This window comes from Salmo trutta, chromosome 13, assembly GCF_901001165.1.
Source record: "Salmo trutta chromosome 13, fSalTru1.1, whole genome shotgun sequence".
Taxonomy (NCBI): domain Eukaryota; kingdom Metazoa; phylum Chordata; class Actinopteri; order Salmoniformes; family Salmonidae; genus Salmo; species Salmo trutta.
This window is the reverse complement of record NC_042969.1, coordinates 51,224,100-51,250,651: the sequence shown is the minus strand read 5'-3', so window position 1 is coordinate 51,250,651 and position 26,552 is coordinate 51,224,100. Positions and strand designations below refer to the sequence as shown.

General features: G+C 45.7%; 1 protein-coding gene across 3 annotated transcripts; it reads left to right on the top strand.

The window, feature by feature from the left end:
* Window positions 1-70: 70 nt before the first annotated feature.
* LOC115205972 (sodium channel subunit beta-2-like) lies at window positions 71-26,552 on the top strand. Of its 3 annotated transcripts, none has more exons than XM_029772430.1 (5): window positions 71-416; window positions 15,636-15,802; window positions 16,541-16,751; window positions 20,854-21,049; window positions 23,619-26,552. In XM_029772430.1, exons 1-5 carry the CDS (start codon window positions 332-334, stop codon window positions 23,830-23,832), a joined length of 873 nt encoding a protein of 290 aa, XP_029628290.1. In that variant the 5' UTR covers window positions 71-331; the 3' UTR covers window positions 23,833-26,552. The 3 variants fall into 3 exon arrangements, with proteins under 3 accessions (XP_029628290.1, XP_029628292.1, XP_029628293.1); XM_029772432.1 differs by having other exon boundaries at window positions 78-416; window positions 23,521-23,713; XM_029772433.1 differs by lacking the exons at window positions 71-416; window positions 23,619-26,552 and adding an exon at window positions 13,763-13,849 and having other exon boundaries at window positions 20,854-21,053.

The following is a 26,552-nucleotide window of genomic DNA, read 5'->3' as shown; positions in this document are numbered from 1 at the left end:
TTAAGCTGAAACTGTAGATCATTGCGAGTTAATGTAGTTGAATAATTGTACATTGAAATATGAGATATGAAATGGGGAAATGGAGAGCTAGAGAGGGAGGGAGCTAAGAGTAGGGGATTTGATTCAATTTCCAACCTCCCTGCCTTCTTTTGAGAGACACCCACAACCATATAATCAACTATTTCTACAGCTACAGTCACTGCCAGCAATATCATAGCACTGATAGAATAACACATATTTGAAGATTTTTTTTAAGTAAAAAGGAAGATTTTACGACATTTCTATTTTATTATATATCATATATCGTGACGTTTTACTACAAGGAGATACAATGCATTTTACATTACAAAAGCGAAATAAGACGTGGATGCCAGCTATCAATTTCAGCATCGTGGGGTTGATGGTTTATATTATGGGTAAGTAGGTTACTACAGAAGCGTCTAATGTAAAGTTAACTGCGGATCGATATTTGGAAAGATGAGTGACAGGCGCAATTGTACTCACTTGGATCAAATGTCCTCCGTTTTCTCGCGCGTTGTGTGTAAGTGTGCTTGTGTTTGTGTGTGTGTGTGTAGATGAGCGACATTTAGATATTCCTGAAATCCTGTATGATTATGGTAGATGAGCGACATTTAGATATTCCTGAAATCCTGTATGATTATGGTAGGCTACCTAATTAATAGACTGGTGGCTCACGAAATCCGCCGCTTGTCATCACTATAAATTACCAACTTCCTCACCTCTAAGGCTAACACTTTCCCCTCACCATTAGTAATTCGATCTAATACGTCTGTATGCTATGTCAACAGACTCTGTCAAGTAACCATAACAGTAGGCTAAACGATATGTTTTTTTGTTTGTTTTACTCCAGAGACAAACGTAGTGAATCACAAAAAGCGTAATTCCAACGTCCCAACGCCTGATCTATATCGAGGAAAAACCGAAACAACGTGGGGATTTATTATTGGCCCGCTATCTACCTATAGCTTATTCAGAATGTGTAACAGTCGTGTAAGTATCAGGACTCAGGCAGATCCAGTGATGCTCTCTCTACTGATGCAGGTGCGGGGTGGAGTGGATGGACGCTGACGCACGGACACCGCATATCTCCATCATCTCTGCACTAGAGACGCATCACTAGCAACATCGCCTTGCGTACAGGCTATTTGTAAACAGGCCTTGAATCTGAAAAAAATTGTCGTTTATCCTCAATTTAAAATAAAGAAATCTTCATAGTGTTTGCTTTCTCATAATAGCGGGTCCAAGCGTGACTGACAGCTTGCTGTGCCTCGGTCAACTGGCTATGACGAAGCCTATACTGAGTTTAGCGCATCTGGGCGGATACAATAATCTATTCACATTGCCTCACTAGTTTAGCTTATATTTCCCGTTCATTTACATAGCCTACACTTTATTATTCGTATCCCAAATAGCACTCAGGTAAAGATGGATAGTGAAAGCGCTGTTTTATGCTCAGCAGAGGCCTGCTTGGCAACAGGCTACTGATGAGTAATGACAGCTCATGAGATGAATTTGACGAACTGTAATTTTGATGCCATGACACCATTAAGCCTATGCAGTAGCCTAAACCTTTATGTTCAACATATGCCTGTTCATATCTGTGTTATCATAATGTTGTAGAATATTACAAATAAAAAATAGGTGAAAAATGTGGAAAATATATATTGGAAAAATAGCATTGCCATGCAGTGCCTATAACCTAACACTTTCAAACTGTTGTGATGATGCGACTGTATGTGTGTGTCACCTGGTTCACACTGTCTGGTCATTGTGCAGTATGCAGCAGAAGAGATGACTAATACCACAACAGCCTCTGAAACCTTCACCATTTCAGAACAGTCGTGTATTGTCATGCTGCTGCACCTTCTAGACTTTTACACCAGAGGGAGACATTGCCACGCACACATTGTACTTCATAGACCAGCAGCAATGTCTAGCAGGCAATGCTGGCCTGCTGAGCTCACGTATACATCCTCTCATACTATTTCAAGGAGCAGTTGGTAATAGTAGACTTTTAGGAGCTCACAAATGCTATTTAACAACAGTATGGATGATTGATATAGAGGACTAGGCAACACTGGATGTCAACCGGTTGCAGACTAACAGCCAAGAGTATTTGTAATATCCATTCGGTGTTGGGATCTTTGAGTGCACTTTATAATTTCATCCACAAGGGGGCAGGCTAATCCACAGCCACTGTATAGCCCATACTGTAGTCTGTACCATACCGTGGCTATGCAGCATTTTAGTTTGGAGCTGGCAGCATTTATTTCATAGGATAGATCATAAATTCTCATTCTCAGGATAGTGCCATAAGGCTCCTTTTGAATGTGAGAAAGTAGAGACTAGGAGTAGCTGCTTCATCATGGAAGGGATGAGGTAGGGTACATGATTAGATTGAGCTGTAAGGTACAGGCGTCGTTTGTGATCCCATAGACTCCTGCACGAGGACCTTGCCTGTCAGCAGGTTCACCTAATATTGTGTCCTGTGTCATATCAAATACATGTACCTCAGCCATGAAAAGACAGAGATCCAATAGATTTTGACCACTGTTACCTCCATAAAGCCAAACGTAAAAACATTACGACCACCATATTTAGGTCAGTCCCTCAGTAATGTATTCCACCACATCATCCTTTCCCCTATTGAACTCACCAGTCATTGAGTATGCTGAGCCGTTGCCTACAGCCAAACACACACACACACACACATTCACACTGAACACACACAGGACCAAGGACATTGGCAGTCACTTTTATTCAAGGCTATGTATCACTGGGCAGCTAATGGGCCCAGAGGTCATGGGGAGGTCACGGTCTATGAGACAACCTGGTCCATCAACCACCTTGTCAGCAGGCAGGTAGTGTTTAGAAAGTTGTGCCCTTGAGGTTTCTGCATTATGGTACATTTGCAGAAAACGTACAAATTCTATGGTAGCTATGTTAGGCATAACACCCCATTACTTTACATGGAGAATATTTAAATAATGCTATGTAACTGAATGCCTAGAATTAGAAAAATGTTCAAAATTCGAAAAGTTGGCCCCACTCTCAAAATACATGGCTCTGGTCCGAAATAGTCTTGAACCAGGTGAAAGAGTACCAAGGCAGAACCACAGTGGATTGGAGATGTTTGCTAGTTCGTGACATTTCCCAACACTGACATACCACTTTAAAATCCTTTGCACACAAGTATGCTCACACACACACACACACACACACACTTATTGAACCATTAAGTTTCATATTTCTATACACACTAAACAAACATTCTGCTGACAATCAAATCAAATTGTATTTGTCACATGCACCGAATACAACAGTTGTAGACCTTACAGTGACATGTTTACTTACAAGCCGCTAACCAACAATACAGTTTTAAGAAAAATAACAACAAAAAAATAAACAAAAGCAACAGTAAAATAACAATAGTGAGGCTATATACAGTGGGTACCGGTACAGAGTCAATGTGCGGAGTCACCAGTTAGTCGAGGCAATTGAGGTAATATGTTCATGTAGGTAGAGTTATTAAAGTGACTTTGCATAGATAATAACAGAGAGTAGCAGCAGCATAAAATAGGTGGGGTGGGGGGGGGGGGGCAATACAAATATTCTGGGTAGCCATTTGATTAGATGTTCAGTAGTCTTGTGGCTTGGGGGTAGAAGCTGTTTAGAAGCCTCTTGGACCTAGACTTGGCGCTTCGGTACCGCTTGCTGTGCAGTAGCAGAGAGAACGGTCTATGACTGGGGTGGCAATTTTTAGGGCCTTCCTCTGACACTGCCTGGTATAGAGGTTCTGGATGGCAGGAAGCATGGCCCCAGTGATGAACTTGGCCATACACACTACCCTCTGTAGTACCTTGCGGTCGGAAGCTGAGCAGTTGCCATACCAGGCAGTGATGCAACCCTTCAGGATGCTCTCGATGTTGCAGCTGTAGAACCTTTTGAGGATCTGAGGACCCATGCCAAATCTTTCAGTCTCCTGAGGGGGAATAGGTTTTGTCGTGCCCTCTTCACGACTGTCTTGGTGTGCTTGGACCATGTTAGTTTGTTGGTGATGTGGACACCAAGGAACTTGAAGCTCTCAACCTGCTCCACTACAGCCCCGTCGATGAGAATGGGGGTGTGCTCAGTCCTCATTTTCAGATAGTCCACAATCATCACCTTTGTCTTGATCACGTTGAGGGAGAGGTTGTTATTCTGGCACCACACGGCCAGGTCTCTCACCTCCTCCCTATAGACTGTCTCATCGTTGTTAATCTAAAGCAAAATCTAAAGCAAAACATTAGATTATGTCAGCAGAGTACTCCGCCAGAAATAATCAGACACCCATTTTTCAAGCTAGCATATAATGTCACATAAACCCAAACCACAGCTAAATGCAGCACTAACCTTTGGTGATCTTCATCAGATGACACTCCTAGGACATTATGTTATACAATAAATGCATGTTTTGTTCAATCAAGTTCATATTTATATCAAAAACCAGCTTTTTACATTAGCAAGTGACTAGCATGTGACTAGCATTCCCACCGAACACTTCCGGTGAATTTACTAAATTACTCACGATAAACATTCACAAAAAACATAACAATTATTTTAAGAATTATAGATACAGAACTCCTTTATGCAATCGCGGTGTCCGATTTTAAAATAGCTTTTCGGTGAAAGCACATTTTGCAATATTCTGAGTAGATAGCCCAGCCATCACGGGCTAGCTATTTTGACACCCACCAAGTGTGGTACTCACCAAACTCAGATTTACTATTAGAAAAATTGGATTACCTTTGCTGTTCTTCGTCAAAATGCACTCCCAGGACTTCTACTTCAATAACAAATGTTGGTTTGGTTCCAAATAATCCACAGTTATATCCAAATAGCGGCATTTGTTTGTGCGTTCAAGACACTATCCAAAGGGTAAAGAAGGGTGACGCGCCCGACGTGTTTCGTGACAAAAGAATTCAAAATATTCCATTACCGTACTTCGAAGCATGTCAAACGCTGTTTAAAATAAATTTTTTTGCGATTTTTCTCGGAAAAAAGAGATAATATTCCGACCGGGAAACCCTGTTTTCTTGAAAGACGAAAAAATAAAAACATGCATGCATGCGCCCCAGTCTCATTGTTCTCAGATCGACCACTATCCAAATGCGCTACTGTTTTTCAGCCATGGCCTGCAAAGTCACCATTCAATGTTCTGGCGCCTTCTGAGAGCCTATGGGAGCGTTAGAAAATGTCACGTTATGCCAGAGATCCCCTGTTTTGGATAGAGATGATCAAGAAGGCCAAGAAATAGTCAGAGAGAGCGCTTCCTGTTTGGAATCTTCTCAGGTTTTGGCCTGCCAAATGAGTTCTGTTATACTCACAGACACCATTCAAACAGTTTGAGAAACTTTAGGGTGTTTTCTATCCAAATCAAACAATGATATGCATATTCTAGTTACTGGGCAGGAGTAGTAACCAGATTAAAACAGGTACGTTTTATATCCGGCCGTGCAAATACTGCCCCCTATCCCCAACAGGTTAAAGGTCTTACTCACATCGGCTGCTGAGAGCGTGATCAAACAGTTGCCCAGAACAGCTGATGCTCTCATGCATGTTTCAGTCATATTTGCCTCGAAGCGAGTATAGAAGTAATTTAACTTGTCTGGTACGCTTGTGTCACTGGGCAGCTCTCTCGACTGTGCTTCCCTTTGTAGTCTGTAATAGTTTGCAAGCCCTGCCACATCTGAGTCGGTGAAGTACGATTCGATCTTAGTCCCGTATTGAGGCTTTGCCTGTTTGCTTAAATTTTTGCTTGTTAGCAGGAGTCAGGAGGATAGATTTATGGTCAGATTGGTCAAATGGAGGGCCAGGGAGAGCTTTGTACGCGTCTCTGTGTGTGGAGTAAAGGTGGTCTAAGAGTTTTTTTTCCCTCTGGTTGCACATTTACCATGCTGATAGAAATTAGGTAAAACTGCATTAAAGTCCCCGGCCACTAGGAGCGCCGCCTCTGGATGAGTGTTTTCCTGGTTGCTTATGGCCGTATTCAGCTCATTGAGTGCGGTCTTAGTGCCAGCATCGATTTGTGGTGGTAAATCGACAGCTACGAAGAACATAGATGAACACTCTCTCGGTAGATAGTGTGTCCTACACACATGTATGCTCACACACACACACAGTGGGTGAATGCAATGTCCTGTTAGCTAAGAAACCACAGGAAACTACAATCCCACTCTCCCCGCAAAACACACTCAGAGATTAGTAGAGGTGGTATGGTAGAACCTCAACAAAAGCTTACATTCTCTTCCATGCATTAGTGTTTTGGCTAGTTTCACAGCTGCATCTGAAATGATAGGTGTATTAGTGCAGTATTGCATATAAACTCTTAAAAAAAAGGTGCTATCTAGAACCTAAAAGTGTTCTTTGGCAGTCCCCGTAGGAGAACCCTTTTAATAACCCTTTTGGTTCTAGGTCGAACCCTTTTGGGTTTCATGTAGGACCCTTTGTACTGAGGGTTTTAGAATTAACCAAAAAGGGTTCACCTGTGGGGACTGCCAAAGAACCCTTTTGGAAACCTTTTCTCTAAGAGCGTAACCTTTTTTTATTGTGTTTGCAATATGTGATGTTAACTGTAGAGAACACATCTTGATGACCTGAAGTTATCTTGGTGCAGTGTGTGTGTGTGTGTGTGTGTGTGTGTGTGTGTGTGTGTGTGTGTGTGTGTGCGTGCGTGCGTGCGTGCGTGCCTAATGTGTTTGTACTTTGCGTATGAGATGAGAGCGAGAGAGTTCCTGATTGAGAGAATGGCATCTGATGTAGAACGCAACTGTTCGTGTCGGTGCGTGTGTGTGTGTGTGTGTGTGCGACCGTATGTATTTAGCTGCCACACAGTAATCCAATGACATTTGAAAGTCGTTTCTACAGCACCGCAGAGCATCTTGTCTTTACCTTCTCTTTTACGATGACCTCGAGCCTCTGTAAAAAAAAAGAAGCTGAAAGACAGAGAGGGGGAGGGAGATCTAGGGTGTACAGAGGGAGGGAGAGGAGAGGAAGGGAGAGTGAAGAAGGGAGGAGGGAGGGAGAGGGCGCTACACTGCAGTATTTCCTGCCTTGTGATAGCAGATAAAGTAGTGCAGCATAAGCATACGGTCACATGGGTGTTACACATTATTGACACGCTTGCCTTATAGGATGAGATAATCTCTCTCAGAATGCTACACATACTGTGAGATTATAGTTCAATATGTGTGTGTATAGGCCTATAGTTTTAGACAATGATGTTGGCATCAGACATATTCTTAACTCCCAGTAACACGTACAGAAAACATGTACATTTGTTCAAGATAGCGTTTAACTCAGAGTTCACCTTCAGCAGTGAAGAAGTGTGTCAAAGTTAGCGCAACGCAATGTTCATGTATGATCAACGTCAACTCATCATGCATGTGCTCCCTACTGACATGATGTAACTTTCCCAACCAAAGCCTCTTGCACAAGAGATAGAGGAGACTTTCGTTGGACTCCCCCTTTAAGTAACTGCAGAACCAGATGCTACTCAAGTTAGGTTAGCTAATCTCTTAGTATTGGCAGTGAGCTACAGTAACTTCCAATTACTTCCCGTTACATTGGGGATGTAGACTTTGAGCGTCATTAAGACATGTCAGCTGACTAAGCATGGATGGGATTAGCTGATTGTGTATGTACAGTATAAGGATGTGATGCACCTACTGTAAATGAACCCCCTCCTCGGTGTGGGAATGTACTCACCATGTAGGTGCACAAGATACAGTACAATGTACGATCTTAATTTGATCACTCTTTTGTTGCTGAGAATTTCCCTACATGGCAGAAATTGTAGTGTATTAGAGGTTTGAAAAGGCTTCTAAAGTTTGTAATTTCCACCGTAAATTACAAACAGACTTGATTTGCCCTAAGGGAAAATGTATCAACCCTTACAAAAAAATGGCCATTAATTATAATCCACATAATAATTCACTTTTCCTGTTGCTGCAGGGTTATTTCTTCTGCTGTAGCAAACAGGCTCAAATTAAGATCCTACATCTGTATATAGCTAATTGGAAATATTCAAGGGCAAGGCATAGTCTGGGAAGACATTCACATATCACCAGTAAATACTAGCGTGCATGGCTGAGTGCTGACTCTGCAAGTACATGTGCTGTGGGCTGTGTGCTGTGTGTGTGTGTGACGTATATATTGTGCATATGTTTTGCCACTGTGTAGCTATGGGTCTATATGGGTCTATATGTGAGCATATGTGTGTGTGGGGGGGGGGGGGGGGTGTCAGCCTATTTGTCCCTCCCTCCTATCTAAGAAGGTGCTGTGCTGCAGTACTTCCAGAGAACACCTGATTCAGAGAGAGGAAGGGAGGGGAGGGAAGGCAAGAGGATAGGGAGGAAGTGAAGGAGCCGAGGGACAGGACACTAACTGCACCACTACAGCACACAAACAGAGAGAGAGAGAGAGAGAGAGAGAGAGAGAGAGAGAGAGAGAGAGAGAGAGAGAGAGAGAGAGAGAGAAAGAGAGAGAGAGAGAGAGAGATAGAGATGTGTGAGTAGAAGGTCTATCTGTAGCAGAGACCCGGTACGATGAAGAGTGAGTGCAGCAGTGGGAACTTGTCCAGGAACACAAAACTCGGCAGACTGCAGAGGGAACGAATGGTGCAGAGCTAACACACCCATCCCACCCCGGCGATCAAGCACGTGCTTGCACTCACTAACAGCCACTCTCAGACCAATACATAGACATCCCACTGAGGCACTCACAGAACACACACACACACACACACACACACACACACACACACACACACACACACACACACACACACACACACACACACACACACACACACACACACACACACACACATACACACACACACACACACACACAGTGCCCCCTTAGGGGATCCTACTGTACCTCCTTGCCCATCCAAGTAAAATATTGAAATAAAGATTTATTTGACCAAGATGTGCGCTGACAGAAAGATGCATCAATCTCAGATAAAGCATCTGACTGAGCAAAACAGCGTCCCTCTGTCTCAGTATGTATAGACCATGTATTTGATGCTGTCTGGACCAAAAGAGAATGGCATGTCATACTATTTCTGTCCAGACAGCATCAAATACATGGGCTACATACAGTAAGACAGAGGGGCGCTGTTTCGCTCATTAATGCTTTCCCCAATGAGAGAGTTTCAGCAGAGATGAAGAAGTGAAACACTTGTTTCAAATCCCAAGTGTGTAGGCCTATGTCTATTTGGAAAGCTCCCAACTTGGGCATTGCATGTTGCAACTCGAGCACGTAGACTGGGATATGTTCCGCATAGCGTCGAACATCAACATTGATGAATACGCTGATTCGGTGAGCGAGTTTATTAGCAAGTGCATCGGTGATGTTGTACCCACAGCGTCTATTAAAACATTCCCAAACCAGAAACCGTGGATTGATGGCAGCATTCGAGCAAAACTGAAAGCACAAACCACTGCTTTTAATCAGGGCTAGGTGACCAGAAACATGACCGAATACAAACAGTGTAGCTATTCCCTCTGCAAGGCAATCAAACAAGCTAAGCGGCAGTATAGAGACAAAGTTGAGTCACAATTCAACGGCTCAGACACGAGAGGTATGTGGCAGGGTCTACAGTCAATCACAGACAACAAAAGGAAAACCAGCCTCGTCGCGGACACAATGTCTTGCTCCCAGACAGACTAAACTTCTTTGCTCGCTTTGAGGACAATGCAGTGCCACTGACACGGCCCGCTACCAAAACCTGCAGGCTCTCCTTCACTGCAGCCAATGTGAGTAAAACATTGAAGTGTGTTCACCCTCGCAAGGCTGCAGGCCCAGACGGCATCCTCAGCCGCGTCCTCAGAGCATGCACAGACCAGCTGGCTGGTGTGTTTACGGACATATTCAATCAATCCTTTTCCCAGTCTGCTGTTCCCACATGCTTCAAGAGGGCCACCATTGTTCCTGTTCCAAAGAAAGCTAAGGTAACTGAGCTAAATGACTACCGCCCCGGAGCACTCACTTCCGTCATCATGAAGTGCTTTGAGAGACTAGTCAAGGACCATATCACCTGCACCCTACCTGACACCCTAGACCCACTCCAATTTGCTTACAGCAACAATAGGTCCACAGACGACGCAATCGCAATCACACTGCCCTATCCCATCTGGACAAGAGGAATACCTACGTAAGAATGCTGTTCATTGACTATAGCTCAGCCTTCAACACCACAGTACCCTCCAAGCTCATCATTAAGCTTGAGGCCCTGGGTCTGAATCCTGCCCTGTGCAACTGGGTCCTGGACTTCCTGACGGGCCACCCCTAGGTGGTGAATGTAGGAAACAACACCTCCACTTCACTAATCCTCAACACAACGGCCCCTCATGGGTGCGTGCTCAGCCCCCTCCTGTGCTCCCTGTTCATCCATGACTGCGTGGCCACGCAGGCCTAAAGCTCAATCATCAAGCTTGCAGACGATACAACAGTATCTTACAACGTCTTACAACAGTATGATGGCGCCAGAAGAAATGGCAGCAGTTTTACGGGCGCCCAACCAATTGTGCTATTATGTATTTTTTTCTGCGTTATTTGTAACTTATTTTGTTCATAATGTTTCTGCCACCGTATCTCGTGGGAAAAAAAGAGCTTCTGGATATCAGGACAGCGATCACTCACCTGGATTAGACAAAGATTTTTCTTCAACAAGCAGGATGCACAGGACATTCTCTGAACACCCGACAAGGCCAACATCCCAGTTATTTGCAAGAGGAAGAGACGCAAGTACAGAGGATACAGAGTGGGATGCCTCATAAGGATCCGCAGAAGGCGAGTAGGAAAGCTGCCATTACCATCAATATTACTCGCCAACGTTCAATCATTGGACAATAAATTACACGAGGTACGATCAAGAATATCCTGCCAACGGGACATCAAAAACTGTAATATCTTATGTTTCACGGAATCGTGGCTGAATGATGACATAGATATTCAGATAGCAGGATATACGCTGCACCGGCAAGATAGAACAGCACACTCCGGTACGATGAGGGGGGGCGGTCTGTGCATATTTGTAAACAACAGCTCACCTGAAGTAGAGTATCTTGTGATAAATTGCAGACCGCACTACTTGCCTAGAGAGTTTTCAGCTATACTTTTCGTGGCTGTTTATTTACCACCACAGACGGATGCTGGCACTAAGACCCCACTCAGTCAGCTGTATAAGGAAATAATAAAACAGGAAACCACTCACCCAGAGCTGGCGCTCCTAGTGGCCGGAGACTTTAATGCAGGGAAACTTAAATCAGATATACCTAATTCCTATCAACATGTTAAATGTGCAACCAGAGGGAAAACAATTCTAGATCACCTGTACTCCACACACAGAGACACGTACAAAGCTCTCCCTCGCCCTCCATTTGGTAAATCCGACCACAATTCTATCCTCCTGATTCCTGCTTACAAGCAAACATTAAAGCAGGAAGCAACAGTGACTCGGTCTATAAAAAAGTAGTCAGATGATGCAGATGCTAAACTACAGGACTGTTATGCTATCACAGACTGTAACATGTTCCGGGATTCTTCCGATGGCATTGAGGAGTACCCCACATCAGTCACTGGCTTTATCAATAAGTGCATCGTGGACGTCGTCCCCACAGTGACTGTACGTACATACCCCAACCAGAAGCCATGGATTACAGGCAACATTCGCACTGAACTAAAGGGTAGAGCTGCTGCTTTCAAGGTGCGGGACTCTAACCTGGAAGCTTATAAGAAATCCTGCTATGCCCTCCGATGAACCATCAAACAGGCAAAGCGTCAATACAGGTCTAAGATTGAATCGTACTACACCGGCTCCGACACTCGTCTTATGTGGCAGGGCTTGCAAACTATTACAGACTACAAAGGGAAGCACAGTCTCTAGCTGCCCAGTGACATGAGCCTACCAGACAAGCTAAATCACTTCTATGCTAGCTTTGAGGTAAGCAACACTGATGCATGCATGAGAGCATCAGCTGTTCCAGACGACTGTGTGATCACGCTCTCCGTATTCGACGTGAGTAAGACCTTTAAACAGGTCAACATTCACAAGGCTGCAGAGCCAGACGGATTACCAGGATGTGTTGTCCGGGCATGTGCTGACCAACTGGCAGGTGTCTTCACTGACATTTTCAACATGTCCCTGATTGAGTCTGTAATACCAACATGTTTCAAGCAGACCACCATAGTCCCTGTGCCCAAGAACACAAAGGCAAACTGCCTAAATGATAACAGACTCGTAGCACTCACGTCCGTAGCTATGAAGTGCTTTGAAAGACTGGTAATGGCTCACATCAACACAAGTATCCCAGAAACCCTAGACCCACTCCAATTTGCATACCGCTTGAACAGATCCACAGATGATGCAATCTCTGTTGCACTCCCAACTGCCCTTTCTCACCTGGACAAAAGGAACACCTATGTGAGAATGCTATTCATTGACTACAGGTCAGCATTCAACACCATAGTACCCTCAATGCTCATCACTAAGCTAAGGATCCTGGGACAAAACACCTCCCTCTGCAACTGGATCCTGGACTTCCTGATGGGCCGCCCCCAGGTGGTGAGGGTAGGTACGCCCCCATTCTCATCGACGGGGCTGTAGTGGAGCAGGTTGAGAGCTTCAAGTTCATTGGTGTCCATATCACCAACAAACTAGAATGGTCCAAACACACCAAGACAGTCGTGAAGAGAGCACGACAAAACCTATCCCCCCTCAGGCAACTAAAAAGATTTGGCATGGATCCTCAGATCCTCAAAAGGTTCTTCAGCTGCAACATCGAGAGCATCCTGACTGGTTCTATCACTGCCTGGTATGGCAATTGCTCGGTCTCCGACCGCAAGGCACTACAGAGGGTAGTGCGTACAGCCCAGTACATTGCTGGGGCTAAGCTGCCTGCCATCCAGGACCTCTACACCAGGCGGAGTAAGAGGAAGGCCCTAAAAATTGTCAAAGACCCCAGCCACCCCAGTCATAGACTGTTCTCTCTACTACTGCATGGCAAGTGGTACCGGAGTGCCATGTCTAGGACAAAAAGGCTTCTCAACAGTTTTTACCCCCAAGCCATAAGACTCCTGAACAGGTAATCAAATAGCTACCTGAACTATTTGCATTGTGTGCCCCCCCAACCCCTCTTTTACGCTGCTGCTACTCTCTGTTTATCATATATGCATAGTCACTTTAACTATACATTCATCTACGTACTACCTCAGTTGGCCTGACGAACCAGTGCCCCTGCATATTGGCTAACCGGGCTATCTGCATTGTGTCCCTCCACCTACCACCCGCCAAACCCTCTTTTACGCTACTGCTACTGTCTGGTTATCATATATGCATAGTCACTTTAACCATATCTACATGTACATACTACCTCAATCAGCCCGACTAACCGGTGCCTGTATGTAGCCTCGCTACTGTTATAGCCTCACTACTGTATATAGCCTCGCTACTGTTATTTTTCACTGTCTTTTTACTGTTGTTTTTATTTCTTTACACTGTTCACCTAATACTATTTTTGCACTGTTGGTTAGAGCCTATAAGTAAGCATTTCACTGTAAGGTCTACCTGTTGTATTCGGCACACGTGACAAATAAACTTTTATTTGATTTGATTTGATTTAGTAGGCCTGTTTACCAACAATGACGAAACAGCCTATAGGGAGGAGGTGAGGGCCCTGATGGAGTGGTGCCAGGAAAATAACCTCTCCCTCAACGTCAACAAAACGAAAGAGCTGATCATGGACTTCAGAAAACGGCAGAGGGAGCACGTCATTTGCTTACAGTAATTCCTGTTAATGCATGTATTAATTACAGTAATTTACCTGGCCTGCTGCATGCAAATGTAGCAAAATGCCCATTTGGCAATGTCTGATTTCTGATGTCTTAACTCACCACGTCCACCACTAATAAGCCAATCTTCTCAGTCATTTTTTCTTCACATCACACATTGTAAACGAAGTCTGTTTTTTTCCATTGCGAATGATAGTTCCTCAGTATTTGAAAGCTCTTTACAACACTCCTGTCCTCGATCACCAAGCCTCGGTCGGAAATGCAAAATATCATGAGCTGATGATCCCATTGGAAACTTTATAAAAACAGCTGTCTGTCCCAAGCTCACTGGCATGGGAAACTATGAGAGCCTGGTAGGGGCTAGTTGATACAATGCTAGAAGTGCGCTAGCGACATTATTGGCGGACCCAGTTGATGATTTGATACATTTTTGCACTATCAATAGCTCAAGTCAAAGGGAGGCAGAGTAGAGAGATGAATGTGATTGAAAGAACCAGAATTTTCATCATGCTATATGTTCTACTGTTTTTATTTGTAGGCTTATGAATTTACTTATTTGACGATGGTAGTTATAGGTCTACTGTTGCATTGGCCAGTAGGCTATCTCTGGGTTATATGCGCTAATTTCTTTAGCCGCCAATGGACCACAGTGTATCAACGTGTCCATATGGCCTTAGTTTAATTTTTACTTTTATATTTTTATAATTTTATGATTAACCCTGTGACAATGATTTGAAATGCTGAGCTGAGGTTTTCAGCAATATTTTCTTTACCTCACACATTGTAAACAAAGTCCGTTTTTTTTAACATCCATTGCGAATGAGTTCCTCAGTATTTGAAAAATCTTTCCAATGCAAGCGGGTGCACACATAGGAGGACCCGTGAAAAAACATGGCCACCTATGGATATCAAAGGCCCTTCCAACCTATTCGTTCTGGTGCCTGCCCAGCACACACACAACACACACAAACACACACAGACAAACACACAATGCACACTGATACTGTGCATTGTCATCATACGCTGTACACAGACACAGCAGTATAGACACACACAGGTATAAAGCACAGTTCTGCCTCAATGCCTCAATGAGTTATGTATTCAGGAGATTCAGCCAGACTATTTTTCTGCAGCTTTAGCCAATGCTCATGCATAAGCCATCGCCGCAACAAACGCCAATCCGCAAACAATGATTTCCATTATACCGATGAGTGAAACAATTACAGGGCAGAATTACCGGGTAGAATACCTCCGTGCCTACAGCTGAACCACTGCTTCAACCGGCTGTTCAAAATGCTGTCTAAGCGTTCGTTCACATACTCCTTCGGTATGGTTCAGGGCACTGCGGAGGAAGTGCAAGGTGTATAGAGCTGCGTTAAGAGTAACCGGAGCAGGAGTGAGTCACTGTGTGCATACCGAGATGTTGCTACAGTATGGTTCTGTGCTGTGCAATGCCTCCCAGGTTGTGCGGACAAATAGCGTCTATAACACTACTGCTAAAGCAGTATTCTAATACTGCTATCACCGTCTGCTAATGTTGGTCACTTTACAGAGGATTTCACTGACCCCCCCCCCCCAAAAAATGAACTTTTGAAATACATACTGTAGCAGTTTGTTTATGTGATGATCGCCATACATATGTGTATAATCAGAATGCTCTTTCTCGTGAATGAACTCACTCCTTCCTGTAGAGCAGTAAACAACAATACCCATACTTCCATTGGTAGCAGATCTATGTGTTTCTTAACCAGTCCCCTCCATCTCCCTCCTTCCCCCAGCCTGCCCTGCGTCCAGTATGGATGTGCTGGTCCATAACCAGATCGACGTCCTGAACGGCACCATGGTGAGGATCCAGTGCATCTTCACCTCCTGCTACAAGATGGACGTCAATAAGTTTGCCATGAACTGGACCTACCAGGAGAACACCAACAAGACTGAGGAGATGGTGAGAGATCAGACTGTGTGTCTGCCCTTGTCTTGTGTCAATGTCAGGCAGATGTACATGTCCATTTTAGGACACCCTCAGTCTCAGATTGACTCAAGGAAGGTGAGGACTGGCTCAAGGAGGGGTAAGATGTAAGGCTAAAATGGACACCATACGCCTGGCTCTTTCTTCACGCTGCCATGATATACAGTAAGATTCATCTTTTTTCTTTTGCATTCTCCATCCTCCTTGCGTTTCCGGTGTCAACTCCCTCTCCTCTCTCTCCTGTCTCCTATCTACTTTTTTAAAAGCCATGCTTTCTCCAACTATTTCGATGTCTTTCATTTGATTTTATTTATTTACCCAGGATAGTCTACAGATGTAGGATCTTAATTTGTTCATTATTGTCGAAGCAAAATAATCCTGCCGCAACAGGATTTTAACGTTTAGTCCATAATGTTGCTTCATCAGTGGTTAGGCTATGAGCTGGACAAAAGTAGACTGAAGTACATGAAAAGTGCAATACTGTTAATATAACCGTGTAGTTTTCAGTGAATGTATGTAAATTACGAAGCTCATCTGGATTTCCTGCAGTGCAGGAAAATTCTCAATAACAAAAGAGTGAACAAATGAAGATCCTACATCTGTACTCAGTAACAATTTCCACTGTTTTCCAGGGAGTCCTGGGTTCAATAAAAACGACATGTTTCCTGTCTATCTTTCTGCTAATCCCCCTCTTCTTCCTCCTCTCTCCTCCAGTTCATGACCTATAAGAAGGGGATGATGCCCCTGCGGACAGACCGGTTCAGTGACCGGGTGCAGTTTGTGGGTAATCTGGAAAAGAATGACTTGTCCATCACCCTCTCTGATGTCCAGCTGTCGGACAAGGGCATCTATAACTGCTACGTGCGCAATCCCCCTGACCGGATCCAAGGCCACGGAATCATCAATATGTTTGTCGTCACAGAACGTAAGGGCAGGGGGCAAGGCGGGGAGCAAGAAGAGCCACAAGGGGCAAGGCAGGGAGCAAGAAGAGCCACAGGGGGCAAGGCAGGGAGCAAGAAGAGGGACAGGGGGCAAGGCAGGGAGCAAGAAGAGCCACAGGGGGCAAGGCAGGGAGCAAGAAGAGCCACAGGGGGCAAGGCAGGGAACAAGAAGAGCCACAGGGGGCAAGGCAGGGAACAAGAAGAGGGACAGGGGGCAAGGCAGGGAGCAAGAAGAGGGACAGGGGGCAAGGCAGGGAACAAGAAGAGCCACAGGGGGCAAGGCAGGGAGCAAGAAGAGGGACAGGGGGCAAGGCAGGGAACAAGAAGAGCCACAGGGGGCAAGGCAGGGAACAAGAAGAGGGACAGGGGGCAAGGCAGGGAACAAGAAGAGGCACAGGGGGCAAGGCAGGGAACAAGAAGAGGGACAGGGGGCAAGGCAGGGAACAAGAAGAGGGACAGGGGGCAAGGCAGGGAGCAAGAAGAGGGACAGGGGGCAAGGCAGGGAGCAAGAAGAGCCACAGGGGGCAAGGCAGGGAACAAGAAGAGGGACAGGGGGCAAGGCAGGGAACAAGAAGAGAGACAGGGGGCAAGGCAGGGAGCAAGAAGAGGGACAGGGGGCAAGGCAGGGAACAAGAAGAGGGACAGGGGGCAAGGCAGGGAACAAGAAGAGGGACAGGGGGCAAGGCAGGGAGCAAGAAGAGCCACAGGGGGCAAGGCAGGGAACAAGAAGAGAGACAGGGGGCAAGGCAGGGAGCAAGAAGAGGGACAGGGCGCAAGGCAGGGAACAAGAAGAGGGACAGGGGGCAAGGCAGGGAACAAGAAGAGGGACAGGGGGCAAGGCAGGGAACAAGAAGAGCCACAGGGGGCAAGGCAGGGAGCAAGAAGAGCCACAGGGGGCAAGGCAGGGAACAAGAAGAGGGACAGGGGGCAAGGCAGGGAGCAAGAAGAGGGACAGGGGGCAAGGCAGGGAGCAAGAAGAGCCACAGGGGGCAAGGCAGGGAACAAGAAGAGGGACAGGGGGCAAGGCAGGGAACAAGAAGAGAGACAGGGGGCAAGGCAGGGAGCAAGAAGAGGGACAGGGGGCAAGGCAGGGAACAAGAAGAGGGACAGGGGGCAAGGCAGGGAACAAGAAGAGGGACAGGGGGCAAGGCAGGGAGCAAGGAGAGGGACAGGGGGCAAGGCAGGGAGCAAGAAGAGGGACAGGGGGCAAGGCAGGGAGCAAGAAGAGCCACAGGGGGCAAGGCATTGAACAAGAATAGGGACAGGGGGCAAGGCAGGGAGCAAGAAGAGGGACAGGGGGCAAGGCAGGGAGCAAGAAGAGGGACAGGGGGCAAGGCAGGGAACAAGAAGAGGGACAGGGGGCAAGGCAGGGAGCAAGAAGAGGGACAGGGGGCAAGGCAGGGAGCAAGAAGAGCCACAGGGGGCAAGGCAGGGAACAAGAAGAGGGACAGGGGGCAAGGCAGGGAGCAAGAAGAGGGACAGGGGGCAAGGCAGGGAACAAGAAGAGGGACAGGGGGCAAGGCAGGGAACAAGAAGAGGGACAGGGGCAAGGCAGGGAACAAGAAGAGGGACAGGGGGCAAGGCAGGGAGCAAGAAGAGGGACAGGGGGCAAGGCAGGGAGCAAGAAGAGCCACAGGGGGCAAGGCAGGGAACAAGAAGAGGGACAGGGGGCAAGGCAGGGAGCAAGAAGAGGGACAGGGGGCAAGGCAGGGAACAAGAAGAGCCACAGGGGGCAAGGCAGGGAACAAGAAGAGGGACAGGGGGCAAGGCAGGGAGCAAGAAGAGCCACAGGGGGCAAGGCAGGGAACAAGAAGAGGGACAGGGGGCAAGGCAGGGAACAAGAAGAGAGACAGGGGGCAAGGCAGGGAGCAAGAAGAGGGACAGGGGGCAAGGCAGGGAACAAGAAGAGGGACAGGGGGCAAGGCAGGGAACAAGAAGAGGGACAGGGGGCAAGGCAGGGAGCAAGAAGAGCCACAGGGGGCAAGGCAGGGAACAAGAAGAGGGACAGGGGGCAAGGCAGGGAGCAAGAAGAGGGACAGGGGGCAAGGCAGGGAGCAAGAAGAGCCACAGGGGGCAAGGCAGGGAACAAGAAGAGGGACAGGGGGCAAGGCAGGGAACAAGAAGAGGGACAGGGGGCAAGGCAGGGAACAAGAAGAGGGACGGGGGCAAGGCAGGGAACAAAAAGAGGGACAGGGGGCAAGGCAGGGAGCAAGAAGAGGGACAGGGGGCAAGGCAGGGAACAAGAAGAGGGACAGAGGACAAGGCAGGGAACAAGAAGAGAGACAGGGGGCAAGGCAGGGAACAAGAAGAGGGACAGGGGGCAAGGCAGGGAGCAAGAAGAGGGACAGGGGGCAAGGCAGGGAACAAGAAGAGGGACAGGGGGCAAGGCAGGGAACAAGAAGAGGGACAGGGGGCAAGGCAGGGAACAAGAAGAGGGACAGGGGGCAAGGCAGGGAGCAAGAAGAGGGACAGAGGGCAAGGCAGGGAGCAAGAAGATGGACAGGGGGCAAGGCAGGGAACAAGAAGAGGGACAGGGGGCAAGGCAGGGAACAAGAAGAGGGACAGGGGGCAAGGCAGGGAACAAGAAGAGGGACAGGGGGCAAGGCAGGGAACAAGAAGAGGGACAGGGGGCAAGGCAGGGAACAAGAAGAGGGACAGGGGGCAAGGCAGGGAACAAGAAGAGCCACAGGGGGCAAGGCAGGGAACAAGAAGAGGGACAGGGGGCAAGGCAGGGAGCAAGAAGATGGACAGGGGGCAAGGCAGGGAGCAAGAAGAGAGACAGGGGGCAAGGCAGGGAGCAAGAAGAGGGACAGAGGACAAGGCAGGGAGCAAGAAGAGGGACAGAGGACAAGGCAGGGAACAAGAAGAGAGACATTGGGCAAGGCAGGGAGCAAGAAGAGAGACAGGGGGCAAGGCAGGGAGCAAGAAGAGGGACAGAGGACAAGGCAGGGAGCAAGAAGAGGGACAGAGGACAAGGCAGGGAGCAAGAAGAGGGACAGAGGACAAGGCAGGGAGCAAGAAGAGGGACAGGGGGCAAGTTACTTCACTGTTGCTTCGTGAGCCTGAAAATACATGATCTAAGTGATTGATTTGATTTGATAGTTGGTATTCAACAGTCATAAAAGTATGCCTTATTTGTTTGAAGATCTACTAAAATTGTGATTTTGTCAGACCGAATAGGCAGCAGCTCTATAGAAATTACGACTTGAAATAATAAAGTAATCAAAGAAAACAATTATTTTATTAAAGTAAATGATGGTTAGTAAGTGATAAGCAGTAATGGGCCAACATGGGGCTTTTATTCATTGTTTTATTCAGTGTTGTTTATTCATCCCACATAAAGCATACTGCGTTTACTGTATAAAAAATACATATTGAAACCTAAATTGAAAACCATGGTTATTTTTTTTTATAATAGAACTGAAACCGAACCGACCTCAAAAAACACTAATCGCTCAGCACTAATCTGTGGACAACTGGTCCATCCATCCATCCATACTAGCCCATCCCTGGCTTTGAGGCTTGTGTGCCTTCATGCCATTAATTCATGTGTCCTGGCCTCGCCATTCATCCATTTATCAATCCATTCACTCATCAATCCATCCCTCCTTACGTTCCTGGTCTGGTTGTGTGCCTGTTCATCACTGGTCTCAGTCTCAACTTTCCTTCAGCCCAGGACGTGATGACTCAACACTATACAGCTTTTTACTTATTGATGGGAGTGCCAACCCAGCTCACAGTCATTGCCTCACACAAATGTTGGTCTCACACATACACACTTTTACACACACGTGTTTGCATGAAGACACACATGCATTTACACACACACACACACACACACACACACACACACACACACACACACACACACACACACACACACACACACACACACACACACACACACACACACACACACACACACACACACACATACATAGAAGGCTATTTCAGCATTGCTATCCTGTTTTTTTTGTGTCCTCACACTGGTTTTAATCAGCCCTTTGCCAACTGTACACTCTATTTACAGAACTATCTCACCTCCTTCCCCTCTCTTCCTCTTCCCTCCTCCTCTCCCCCCCACAGTGCCTCCCCCGCGGGACTCGACCATAGCGGTGGCGATCGGGGCGTCAGTCGGCGGTGCGCTGGCTCTGCTCATCCTGTCCATGGTGGTGGTGAAGTGTATAAGGCGCCACAAGAAACAGGAGCTCATCTCTGACGAGCAGAAAATGGAGGAAGAGGGCAAGCTGGATGCAGAGGGGGGCACCGAGGAGGGAACCAAGTGAGAACCCCCCTTTGTTTTAACCTTCTCTTGAAGTGATGTCTTCTTCTTTAGCCATCCTATTTATTCCTCGATACCTCTACAGATGTAGGCTCTTAATTTGAGCCAGTTTTCTACAGCATGAAAATAATTCTGCAGCAACAGGAAATGGGAAGTTGGACATTCTTCTGGGGTTTTACGTATGTATAAGGGAAAATCAAGTCTGAAATTTCAAAGTGGAAATATCAAACTTCAGAAACCTTTTTAAACCTCAAATATAGCACAAGTGCACAACTTTCCTGCATTTCAGGAAAGTTGTGCTGCAACAGGGTGATCATATTAAAATCCTACATCTCTATATTGCTTTGCTCTAGGACTCTTTCTTAAGGTTGTGAAATTCTAATAGCGCATACCCTGATTTGCACTATCCTCCTCTTTCTTGCTTTCATTTCTCTTTGCCGTTTGTCCTTTTCTCTAGTGCTCTCGCTCTCATCTTCTGTCATCTACTTGAGGCAATGCTTTTGAGGCAAAACTGGAGAGTCTTAAAATCTACTTCATTATCTTTCTTTTTCAGCTGTACATACTATAGTACAGTATAGGCGCAGATGGGGGTGGTCCATCATTTATACCGAACAAGTCACAACATTTTGGAATAACCCCAGAAACACATGCCAGAAATATGTCCGGTTAAAAGTGGATTCATACATTTCTCTTAAAACCACAAATGGTTGAACAAAGCTGCCAAATATCCCCTCTTCCCCTTCTTTTATTCTTCTTTGTGTTGAATGTGTGTTCCTGCGGGTATGTGTGTCTGCGTTTTGTATGTGTGTTCTTGTGTGTGTGTGTGTGTATGCGTGCGTGCTCGTGCCCCATGTGTATGTGTGTATATTGCCATGAGCCAGGCAGCTATAACCGGCCTGCATGGTCCTGGAGGCCCAAGGTTCGCTGGAGCCACACCCCCTCCCTCACGCTGGTAACAATCTGTGATTGGTGTTTTGTGCTGGTCATGTGACCCCAGTTACCCAAGAAGAAGTGGCCACTTATGGCCTTCTTCCCCAAACCTTGCTGTTTATCCCGCTCTCTCGTTACCATGGTGATGGGAACTTCAAATTCTGTTTGATATTTAGCTACGATAATAGCAGTGTGTCCTTGGCTCATGTCCTGTATGACCACTGATGTGAAAGGACAATAGATTAAAACAGTGTGCTGTCATCTCATGTATCAGTGGCCGTGAAGGACAGAAGACATGGAAAGGACTGTTCAGACACAGTCTCACTCTCAACCTCTGTCCTGATCTCATCCAATAGAACGGTCAATTCTATTCTACCTTTCCCTCTCTGGTCTGCTCTCCCTTCTACTTTCAACCTCTTTTCTACCTGAGGATCTCTCTTCCAGGCCTTAGATCTGATCAGTTCTGATTCTGAATGCCTGTAGGTCTCAATCCTAACTTCAGATACAAACACAGAACTTTTCTGCACAAACTGTCGTCTAACATGATTCACGGGGGAAGGAAAAGTTACGTGTGCTCACTGTATCTCAAGTTAGATTTTGTCCATTAGTTTGCAGTCAGGTGTTTGTTTGACCTGACACATGGCTGTAGACTCCGCCATGCAAGGTTCAAGGATGAATTTCTGTCCTACTTTATTTGGATAGGCCTGGATTTTCATGGTCGTACTTTCAGCAAACCGTCTGTTGATAAGCAACTGCTTGTAGGGTTAGGGTTAGGTTAAGAATAAGGGTTATGGTTAGGGCTAGGATTAGGGTAAGTGTTAAGTTTAGGGTTACTGTAAGAGTTAAGGTTAGGGTTAGAGATAGGGTTAGGGTTAGTAGATAGTTAGTGGAAATATTACTGATAGTAGATAGTAGATGGTCTGTAGAGCATCTACAAAGGGACTATGCACATGTGTGTCATAGCTTTTTTTGCAGACTATAGGAGTCTACAGCCATGTCTCAGGGCAGAGTGTTTGCATGTTTTTACTAGGTTTTGAGTGACTAGTATCTAACCTGTTTTCCACACTAACTCTATGAGAGATCCACCCCTGCCTGTTTCTGCACAGTAGCTATTGCTGTGTTTGCATTGTGGCCCTAGCCAATGTGGTGTGGTGATGGGTGTGTGTGGTGCAGTCTGTGTTTGGTGTATGGGATTGTACAAGTTAGTCCCGACTTTTCCCCCTGATCCTACAGTGGGATGCAAATACTCTACAACAGCAATAGCATGGAAATCCGATTTAAAAACAAGTCCGGTTGGCAAGATAACCAGTGCCTACTTTAGAAAGCACTGACCTAGATGTTTAAACTATCTTGTCTTCTACCCTCATGTGACTTTATTCTGTGGGACATATCTTTAGTGTGTTGATCTTAGGTGTGTTGTTTCCTTGTATATGTTCAATAGCTGGATTTGATGTACTGTATGTACTGTATCGCTGAGCTCATATATATCTCTGCTCTCTTCTTTCCCTGCCTCTCTGTTTCCGATGAACCATAACCTTCAGGAAAGCATTCCTGCCTGAAGATGTATAGTGACCCTTCCTTGAATCCTTGTCCAGCATCTGCCTCACCCCACGCCCCCTCCTTCCCTCCTCTTGTCCAGCCAAACAAGATTGCCGCTATGGGAAGCCCCAGCCGCCAGCCACGCCACCCACGCCACCCACGCCTGCCTCTGTCTTCAGTCGGCCATCTTATCTTCTCTCTTCTTTGACAAGAAGCCACAAAAGGCGGAGGAGGCTAGTGGACGGCAGCCTCCAAACGACATTCCTCTTTCCACTTTTTCCTCGCTTCTAGTCTCTCTTAAAATACAGACGTAGGACATGTAAAATGCAATGCAGGACATTTAAAATGTGTACTGTATTTGAGGTTTAAAAAGGGTTCTGAAGTTTGTAATTTCCACTTGGACATTTTAGACCTGATTTTCCCTTACGAAAAATGTATCAACTCCTAGAGAAATATCAATTCATTATGATCCACATAATAATTAACATGTCCTGTTGCTGCAGGATTATTTTCCTACTGTAGCAAACTGGCTCAAATTAAAATCCTGCATCTGCGGAGTAAATGGATTGGTTTGACAGCCGTGATTACTGGGAAAGATCCTGCTCTCTCTCTCTCTCTCTCTCTCTCTCTCTCTCTCTCTCTCCCTCTCTCTCTCACTCCCTCTCCCTCTCTCCCTCTCTCTCTCCCTCTCTCTCTCGCTCTCTTGCTCTCTCTCTCTCACTCTCTCTCTTTTTCCTGCTCTATCACATTACTTAGCAAGGCATAATGGCTGAGGCAAAAAAAGTTCCCTGTTTTTTTCTGACAGCTAGTATGTGTCCAAATGACAACCGTTCTGTGTGCGAATGGTATGGATGGATTTTTTTGTCTGTGTGTGTTCGTTTTTTATGTACAGGGTATAAGCTTGTGAATGACCTTTAGATGTCACTACGGGCAGTGTGGGTGTATACACGTGTGTGAATATGCGTTTGAGTGTCCTTAGAGTGTTTGAGTGTCTTCTCTTCAAACTCAGACTCTCCCTGAATGGAGAAGCCAGGGATGATTTTATCAGTAATCAACCCTTCTGAACCCTTGCTTCACCTCCAATATGATATTTTAGCCTGTGTTGCTTCCTCATACTAAGTTACTACTGTATTGTATATTAGCATGATATTTTTTGCACATATTATGACAGGCACAATTCTGCCTACGATGGATGGATCATTAAGCTGTTGGTCTTTGATGATATTGTAATATACATTGCACAAAAAGTCCAATCCCCAAATGATGTCCCCCTTTTGTCCACCTGCAGTAACCCTTGACACTCAAATCAGCACGCAGACACATTGACTATACTTGAACCAACACATAAGCTTCGACCACCACATACAGCCACGTAGCTGTTTTGCACATCAGAAGTCCACACAAAGAGGCCTACACATACACACAAGCTGAGCACTTTCAGGGAAAACAGAAAAAAAGTAAGATAGAGTAACATTTATATCAGATACATATATTTCTACATTTTGTCCTAATAACAAGCTGTACTTAAGAGGTGTGCTTTGATTGCTGTCGCTATTTAGGTGTGGTCCTCACTGTCTTAAACTATCAATGTTTGAATGTATGGGACCTCTCTCGTCTGAGGTAATTGATATTGGATGCTCTTTGGATGTTACATATTTAGCTAAAAGAGTATTGTATTTGGGAGACAACGTGAGATGTAATTAATATACAATCAATCATTCCACTTTCCACCCATTGCATTTCAAACTACCTTCAAAGATGTAGGGCTTAAATGACATTATCATAAGAGCATTATAATGTATGTAAGTCTGTGAAGGATCACAAAAAGTATCCAAAAGCACAGATGAACTTTGGATTTGCTAAACAACATCACAACTGCAAATTAGTAGCATTATTTATTTTAGTCAATATTTGTAATATGTCTAAAAGTCTTGGCTTTATATTTTTTCAACAGACATTGTTGGGGGAGCAAACAGGCTATGGGAGTGTAACTGTAGTTATATGACTGGGTGCCTCTGATATTGTCTGATGTGGTTTAAAGGGCTAAAGCCAGGGGCCACGCTGATTCTGTGCCCAGGAGTGCCCTACCTCATCTGGAGATAGTCTCTGCCTGTCTCTGCAATGGCCACTCCATTCATTGGCTGCCTTTACGTTATTCACTGCCAAAGCATGTTTTCTTTTCTACTTTTTATTTGTCTCCTCAGATCTCTTAGCCGTTCTAGTTTAGATCTCTCTTGGTCGAGGATTGCACTTTGATATTGTTGAATTTTGTACCACATAGTCATGCAATTTGTACTTTATGCCATAACTTTGTGGTTGTTCTAGCTGTTGAAATTGTTGCAGCCATCATTACTTGGTCTTTGGGGAGTTGGCCTGAGTTTGGGGAGCTCACATCTGAAAGATCTTTAATTAAACAGTGGAAGGTCAATGCTGATCTCCATTTGTAGGGCGTACACGCTCCCATTCTAGACGTACTTAATGACTAATATAAATTAATTCAACTTATGTGCAATTGTGTGTGGTGTGTAAATCAGTATGTAGGGAGTCTGAGACAGCTAGAATCATGGTGAGAAATGTCTGGGAAGCTTGTTGCCACAACCAGAGACGATAACAATCACAATCAGACTTAATTATCCAAAGTAACCTCAAGAATTACAAATAATAATAATTTAGATTGTACTGTATTTTATACACGAGCACACACACTTACACACACTGCTACCGATGGCTAGGGGACAAAGCAATACATGTAGCCTAATGAAATAAACCTCACCTCCATTTCCCCTGTCACTCACTCTGACGTCTCCGCTGGACTCCTGAATGCCGGGATAGCTAGCTGGGATAGTGGAGGTCCCAGAGTTTTGCGTTTGACTGTCTGTCTCTGTGTGGTCGAGCATGTTTTTGCTGCAGTTGTTCCTCTGTGACGCATGGCTCTAACCAGGACCTCTCGCACCGAACACCAGAAATGCTTGTCTCTAATAATGAGCTGTATTCATTATTGTATTTTGAAATAAAAATGAGCATAGAAATATTA